The sequence below is a fragment of the Branchiostoma belcheri genome, unplaced genomic scaffold (assembly GCF_001625305.1).
Source record: "Branchiostoma belcheri isolate BF01 breed outbred unplaced genomic scaffold, Haploidv18h27 scaffold257, whole genome shotgun sequence".
In the NCBI taxonomy this organism is placed as follows: domain Eukaryota; kingdom Metazoa; phylum Chordata; class Leptocardii; order Amphioxiformes; family Branchiostomatidae; genus Branchiostoma; species Branchiostoma belcheri.
The window spans coordinates 153,416-161,484 of NW_017803862.1; the positions used below are offsets into that span (position 1 = coordinate 153,416).

The 8,069-nt window shown below is 39.0% G+C and overlaps 1 protein-coding gene across 1 annotated transcript in view; it reads left to right on the forward strand.

Moving 5' to 3' along the window:
- LOC109471743 overlaps positions 1–8,069 on the forward strand; it is a 53,984-nt gene that overhangs the window by 44,004 nt on the left and 1,911 nt on the right. The window contains exons 43-54 of the mRNA XM_019771094.1: positions 979–1,122; positions 1,522–1,616; positions 1,893–2,015; positions 2,644–2,789; positions 3,053–3,234; positions 3,774–3,944; positions 4,296–4,405; positions 5,017–5,279; positions 5,811–5,901; positions 6,392–6,516; positions 6,940–7,048; positions 7,618–7,731. Of these exons, the coding sequence (XP_019626653.1) occupies positions 979–1,122; positions 1,522–1,616; positions 1,893–2,015; positions 2,644–2,789; positions 3,053–3,234; positions 3,774–3,944; positions 4,296–4,405; positions 5,017–5,279; positions 5,811–5,901; positions 6,392–6,516; positions 6,940–7,048; positions 7,618–7,731 (1,673 nt within the window). The remainder of the gene's footprint in view (positions 1–978; positions 1,123–1,521; positions 1,617–1,892; positions 2,016–2,643; positions 2,790–3,052; positions 3,235–3,773; positions 3,945–4,295; positions 4,406–5,016; positions 5,280–5,810; positions 5,902–6,391; positions 6,517–6,939; positions 7,049–7,617; positions 7,732–8,069) is intronic.

Genomic DNA, 8,069 nt, shown 5'->3' on the forward strand with positions numbered 1-8,069 from the left:
AGTAATTTTTTGTTTTCTAACAATAGAATTTTATGGGTTTTATGTCAAGTTACTCATGATTTCTAATATTAATAACATCCCATATAATTTTGTACGGGATACGACATACCGTTCTTGAGTTCTGGGGGGGGGGGTCAAATGAGCTGTGATGAGGGGGCGGGCCTCAAAAACCTAGTCATGATGACCAAAAAAAGCCCGATCTGAATAGGGTTAACATCCCATGTAATTTCATGTAAATTTTATCATTAAATATGCATAATTTATGCTAATTTGATGACGTCATTGGCCAAAATCCAAGATGGCGGACCATATCATTAGAACAGGTATATACAGGTTATTTTCCTTAAAATTTCATCAATACTTCCATTTCTTTTTCCAAAAAAGGTTTAAATGAAGGTATTTAGTATGTTTACAATGTATTTTAGGCTTTATCACGAAAAAAAAACTATTTTTGAAAATTCAACATTGATGATCCAAGATGGCGGATATCTTAAATATGTATGACGTCATTTTATGACGTCACCGGTGTTGCTATGGCCAACATAAGACTTAATATTCTGTCATAAACACTTTTGTTAAAGTTATGTTGTATACCATTTAGTTTTCAGGGAATAGCCTATCTAGACGGTTTTGGCCAATAAAATCAAATTAATGACGTCATAATGACGTCATATTACGTCATAATGACAAAAAATTGTAGATATGATAAATTTTTACTAGTACACCATCCTCTGAAAATTTGGTAGTCATACGACATACCGTTAGCGAGTTCTGAGGGGGGGTCAAAAGAGCCCCCCCCCCGGTCAAATCTTGCTAAAAAAAGCCCGGTCTAGATAGGGTTAATGGATTTGTAAATATTACTTGTTGACGGTTAATTTAACACCGGAATTACACGGAAATACAACAATACAGTTCGTGCTTCCAAACCATTGAAACAGCATTTTACTTTAAATTTTTAATGCAGTCTTGTGTTTCCAGGTCCCTGTAACTCCAGATAATGTAGCAGAAGTTGCTGCAGACTTACAGATCCTTACGTCTGTTGGGAGTTCACTTATGGCGGAAAACATCGCAGATGCCTCCACTGTCCTGGACAACCTCGTAAACACCACAGGAGACGAGAATGTCGGTCTCATATTTTTGCTGACGCTTTAGAGGCATAGATAGCTTTTAGTTTTCCATATATTCTGAGGTGTTTTCTGTCAATGAACTGAAATTTTAACGACTTATAACAAGGCCACTAACGTGTAAAACGATAATTACAAATCCTGCAAACTCCATTCTAGAGTTAGGAATCACTTAAGGTCAGGTGCACAGGAACGTAGACGGTCCCTTTTTTTAGCAATTGTCTTCTGCCATCCTAGATTCCAACGTCATGGAGTTTCCACACGAGTTGACAAAACACGTGTTAGAAAAAATAAAGGTTGCATATTAGAAGAACACGACAATTGTACAACAAAAATGTTCTTTGAACAATGGTTTAGTCGACCTTTAGTCAAACCTCATATCTGCTTGAACTTACAGGTTGGCTATTCCGTGGTTGTGTCTGTTGATCAGATCATGAACACTGATGATGACGTTCTCCAACAAAGTCAAGTTAATGATCAGTCTCTCTCTAGGTAGGTATACTTTTGATGAATTATTTAACGGGATTTCTTTCAAGATTGGAATATGTTGATCCTTGAAATGTGTCGTTGAGAGATAATTGTCAATTCTAAAGTGATAAAGGTAAATGTATGGTAAAGTACTGTTTCGTCAAAGCTGAAGAGGGAATCGACATTTCATTATATGGATGTTTGCTTTCTTTTTTTTTAACTAGTACACTGTAAAATTTTGATGGCTCTTAGTACTGAATATTCCATTTTTGCACAACTGACGTTTCGTTGTTTTTGCAGAATTGTACGGGCGATTGAGCAGTTTAATGATCGCGTAAATCTGACATCAAATCGTTTCCGTCGCATTGAGAAAAACATAGGTGTGGAAACCTACAAGGTTCAGGCAGCAGAAGTGATTAACAGGTAACGATACATCCATAAATGATCTCATCAGGTTGGTATGACTTTTATGTATTACAACCACGTAGTCTACAAGCCAACTTATCGTTGACTGCCTGTTATCTTTGTCAGGGCCATTCTGAGTTCTTCTACACACCACAGCTAGGTTTTGCTACTGCAGTGTCAATAATATGGTCTTAATCATCTCTTATTTCGACTGCTAGCTATGGTTGAATGAGCATGTCCCTTACATTATAAATGTATACTGATTGTATACTTAACACAGTATCAGCAACGTCAAGCTATAGAGGACGACACAGAGCCTTTCCTGGGGCAGAATTGAATGAACTGTTTATTATCTGTCTATCCCTTCAGAAAATGGTCACAGATTTCCGAAGCCGACTGACACTGCATGCAACATAATTATGAAATTCAATGTGCCTCCTAAAGTTTGTTTGTTTTTTGAGATCTCCATTAGTATGGTAAACTCCATACTATTCTTGCTGGAGTCCAGCAACATAACATAAATAACAATAATAATAATTACTTTTAGCAATAATGATAATAAATAAAACTTACAAATTATGCTGAAATTATGACAAACGAAACAAAATCAGCATAGAGAAATAAAGGTGCCTCTTTTCATTTGCAGTGTTGGTTTTGCATTCCTTGATGGCAGTGAGGATCTTGAGGACGGATTGGTACGATCCTACTCTGACTCCTCCTCCATCCCCACTGATCAAGTGGATGCTTCCATTGTCTTGCCTGCCACTGCCTTCAAGAAGAGAAATATATCCGGTTGGTTGATTCTCCTTTATTTCTGTAAATGAAGGAACCAATAATAAATGCCTTGGCGCAGAAATATACTAACCAATACATATGAATATGCTAACAAATAGAAAACTCAAGTAATAGGGTTATCTCGGGAAATATTAATGTACAGCCAATTGTTTGCATAGTCTACCTATTTTTGAGTTTTTTTTCATTATTCGTAACTTGCTCAATATTTTAAAGACCGTTTTTAAAAGAAATTTATCATTGCCTGTTTTTTATTCCCCTAGATCCCAGTGCCGGGGAAGTTCGTCTGAGTTTCATCATCTATCTGAACAGCCGATTGTTCCAGTCCAACCAGACCTCACCCGGCACGAAAACCAGGGTGAATAGCAGGGTTATCGCTAGTAAAGTTACTGGCATCGAGCTCAAGAATCTCTCCAACCCAGTAGTGACAAGATACCTACCTCTCGTAAGTATATAAATCAATAGAAAGTACCGCCTTTGTTGTCTTATTGGCAGATCTTATTCCATGCATTACGTAAAGTATTTTGGGAACATATACTGCATTTTCTCAAGTGTGTTATATTCGAGTATGCAATTTTTTGGGGGTGGATTTGTCTGTGTGTTTCTCTGGGAAGAGTTATAGCATGCATGGGTGAATATTGACAGGCAGAATGACAAGTGGTCAAAAGGTCATAGGAAATCGAGTAAACTTCAGTGTCCCGAAAACCCGTCTGGAGCAAGCAGAAATTAGAGATTGCGATCATGGGCGAGTCCAGGAAGTCATGACCAAACCTTGAGCCCAGTTCTAATCTTGATATGGGTAACGATGTCTCGGCGGGTTTAAAAGAATTATGAAAATCCAAAATACTTGCCGGAAGTCTGCAATCTTCGACTATGACTACTTCGACTATTTATAAAGATGATACGCTACAAAAGAAGAAAGTGACATCCAAAAAATGGAATAAAAAGCTGGTAGAACTTTAAATGCTTGCAATCTCATCACAGGTCCCAAACATTACGGCTAACACAGTGAACAACATGAGGTGTGTTTTCTGGGATTTTGAAGCAGAAGGAGGAGTTGGCGCCTGGTCGACAGAGGGGTGTGCCTTTGCCGGGATAGACAACGGCAGGGTGGTGTGCGAGTGCAACCATCTCACCAACTTCGCTGTTTTGATGGTAGGTTTGTCGATATTTATGTCAGATCATTGCACGGCCAAGGCGGAGTGTTGAGCAAGTGTTACTTTACTCGCCATATCACAAGATCTAACCCTGGATTCACAATCATACTCCAAGTAAAATCATACTGCAGGTAAAAATCATGGCAAGGACATTTAAAATTCATTGTTCCCATGAGTAGAGGATGCCAAGACTTTTGTTTAGGAAATGGCATAATGCTGCAAGTTGCCTCCTGCATTACGGGCAACTCATGGATCACGTTACGTTTTCATTCTCCGTCTCTTTAACTCAAAAGTATCGTCATCGTAGATTGTACTCTGACGATGATCAGAATTATCATATTTATTTCAGGACATCTATGGAGGCTTGCACAGCTTTTTACTGGATCTGATCAGTAAGATCGGGATCGTGGTGTCTATCACAGGCCTGACCCTCACTCTTATCTCCTACCTGATATTCAAGTAAGTTGTTTGGCTCGTTATGTCATTTAGGTGATCAATATCACTGATAAAACATAAAACGCTTTGTTTCCATGGGTGTTAATGTTACATGTATGTATTCATAACGTATCTTAACCCTTGTCCTGCTGTGCGCAACATATGTTGCGCGGCACATTCAGTACCATCTATATAACACCCTGCATAGGTACGATTTGGGGGTATTTCTCGTACAACGGATTACACCGCTGCGAAACGCAACGAATGCGGAAGTAACTATGCCACTGCAGGGCAAAAAAATTTTGTTTTTTTTTATCTAATTAAGACATGAAAATATTGAAAAATATTGTGCCAGGAATGCCAGCAGGACAAGGGTTAGGATTTCATTCCATAGCAAGACTTCCGACCAGACATGCTCTGGGTGGTAGCTATAGGATGTGGTATGAGGTAACCAGGAAACTGTTTTGTGCTAAATGAAATGGTTGTGTAATACCGGGGTACTGTCATGTAAGTAAATATCAGTTTTATAAAGTAATTCAATCTGGTATTCCTCGATGATCATATTATACAGTTCTAATGCACCGAATAAAGAAAAATATCGAAAGTCTGAAATCTCCAGTTTCTCTATATTTTAGGCAGCTTCGTAAGACCAGACCACAGCACATCCTCACCAACCTGTGCATCGCCTTACTGGCGACTCTCATCCTCTTCCTGACCGGCATCGACGCTACCCACTCCCCAATCGGCTGCACCATCGTGGCGTTTCTGCTGCACTACTTCCTCCTGGCTGTGTTCATGTGGATGGCGGTGGAAGCCTTCAACATGTATCTGGCTTTCATCAAAGTCTTGGGGGCACATGTTTCCAGATTTATCCTCAAGGCAGCCATATTTGCGTGGGGTAAGTACACTTCCTTTAGAAAACAAAATTTCACATTGATTTCGCTTACAATACAGTGACGTGTATCTTCACCAGAATAGTTTGGCCTTTTTATACTCTTCTTACTAAAAGATTGCACTGCCACACTGAACTTTATTCTATTGTATTGAGTTAGTGCATTTTGTGCGTCAATACCATGGAAATGTGAAACCAATTGTAGTTCTGGCTGAGGTTTCCCCCTTCTCTCGACATATTCCGTCCAGAAAACAGCTTACTTTGTCGAGAATTTGCTTCCAACTTGCATGAATTGGTTAACTCCCTCAGACTTTTTGAGCCAGTCTGGCTGGCTAGACCACGGCGATGCTGGATTGCACTTGGCTGTATCCTTTCTAGGGAATTTAGAACGTTTAAACTGCATGTTAAACTCAGCGTGCATGGGAATCCAACACGGCCGCCGCCCTTATTCAATTGTAGTAGAACAGGACAATACTAGTAATAGCGTACTAGCAGGAATAGCTAAAATTGAGCAACTTCATCTTTGATGTCTTTCAGGTCTTCCGTTGGTCATTGCCATCGCTACTTTGGCTGTGGATGTCCCCGGCACCTATCCTAATGGACAGGGAACCTACAGGAGCACTAGCGTGTAAGATGTTACCTTACCTTACCTGGGCCCCGGGCCCCGTGCGGAGTGTAAGATATGGTATCAAAATAATCGGGTTTCCACGCTTGTAATTCATTTGACATAATACCCTTTAAGTTTGCAAATGACAGGTATGGCCATTCAGTAAATTGACAGACATAACCACCATGTTTGATACGCCATTGATTATGCCGACTCATGCCAAATGTTAGTCTGCACTATCTGAAATGAAAGAAAGAATATAAAGCACAAGAACTTAGTTTAATTTAGGCAAAAGAAATAAGAAAACATCAGAGGCATTTTTTTGTCTGTAATATTTTTAATATATGTTTCCTGCATGTTCACTCCAAAATATCTGTAAATCAGGGACATTATTTTATATATTAAACGAGGGAAATATTAGCAAATTTGTCTCTGTTACCTATCAAAGACCCACTCAGGTGCAGGTACTTATGTGGAAGTGATGTTTGCCATTCTTGTTCCTACTGACTAGTTGCTGGCTGCAGGGTAACCAGCTGTACTACGGTTTCCTGTTGCCTGCCGGACTGGTACTGGTGTTCAACACCATTGTGTACATCATCGTCATCAGCAAGCTGGCCTGTGGAGGGAGGACCGATGGTCAGTTGTGAAAACATGCTTTCAATGTACAATAATATTATGTAAAATGTTATGTCGAAGTCTTAATTACATTTTATCTATTTTTTTCTTTCTCTTTAGGTGAAATTTCTTTAATCGTGCATTCAATACTATATTATTGAATTTTGTACTTGATCTGAATAAGGTTTTTGCAAAATTTCCTGAGAATTAAGTCCAGGATGAGTTTTCATACTGTAAATTCCAGAGCGGTAAAAACTATTATCTTGCTACTTGGAATATTGTATATATGACGGATTATACAGTTGACACAGCTCACCTCCCCTCACAAACACACATTTTTGTGCAGGCTTTTAAGTAACGTGCTACACGATTTGTAGTGCAAATGTAAAACAAATAGGCAAATATGCAAATGTATAATATTTAATAAATGCACCACTTTCCTAGGGAAAGTCGCTCATCCCAGAAGTGGTGCGACGAAGCAGAATCTGCGTATCGCCATCGCCATCATGGTGCTGGTCGGACTCACCTGGATCTTTGGATTCTTCATGATCAGGTTAGAAATCTGGATCTGTCATATTGCCGCGCTTGATAGGGTTAGAGATTCAGATATGCGTTTTTCAGTCGGATTTGTGAGCATGATAAGGCAAGAGATTTTTGTTAGGATCCGAAATGCAGTTATGTAAAATCGATCGTGTAAGGCAGTTGGATCTGAAGCTGGCAGATCTGTAAAGAGTAACTACGTTAGAGATTTGGATCTGCAGTTTAGACAAATAAACGTGGGTAGGATCCAAAGTTCAGAACTGTACACATGAAGAGATTTTCTGTTAAATTATTCGTGAACTGCTTATAAATTGCTAACGAACATTATTATAAGTGTCACGAAGAAAGCCGACAAGGACGAAAACCACATAATCAATATTAAGCAATATCAACATAAGCAATATTAAGATCTCTAATCTTTTTTTTTAATTTGGTCTCTTAGCTATTGATATCGATGTATTGAGATTTAATCAAAAAGTGCTTAAAAGAAAATCCATAAAATCAAATCAGTAAGAATCACTTCCACACCAATTTTATTTTCTAACGATTTTTTTAAAAGATCGATATTTCGTTGTGTTGCAGTGACGGAAGGTTCGTCTTTTCCTACTTGTTCTGCATCTTCAACTCCCTGCAAGGATTCTTCATCTTCATCTTCCATTGTCTACGTCAAAAGGAAGTCCGGAACCTGTGGTTGAAGTTAGTAGAAAAGTCTATTGCTGACTGCTATACATCATTAGTTTGGCAGCATTTCGTCTTTTTTCATACAATAGATGAAGGCCATTCATCCAGTGAAGAACGTCATTTTTTTCTCTACAAATCACGAGACCAATGATATCAATAGAAGATTTGACTCACCAGAAATTTTCGACTGAATCACTCAGTCTCCCTCAGCTATCTGACCCAAATGCTGTGGACACGTGGTTTTTCCCAAGTGTGAAGTCAGCAAAGGGTCAAAGGTTGTCTGAAGTCGATATCGCCCCCCGTCCCGGTTGAGCGATGGTTGAAGTGCCCTGATGTATATGGCCTCTTTTATG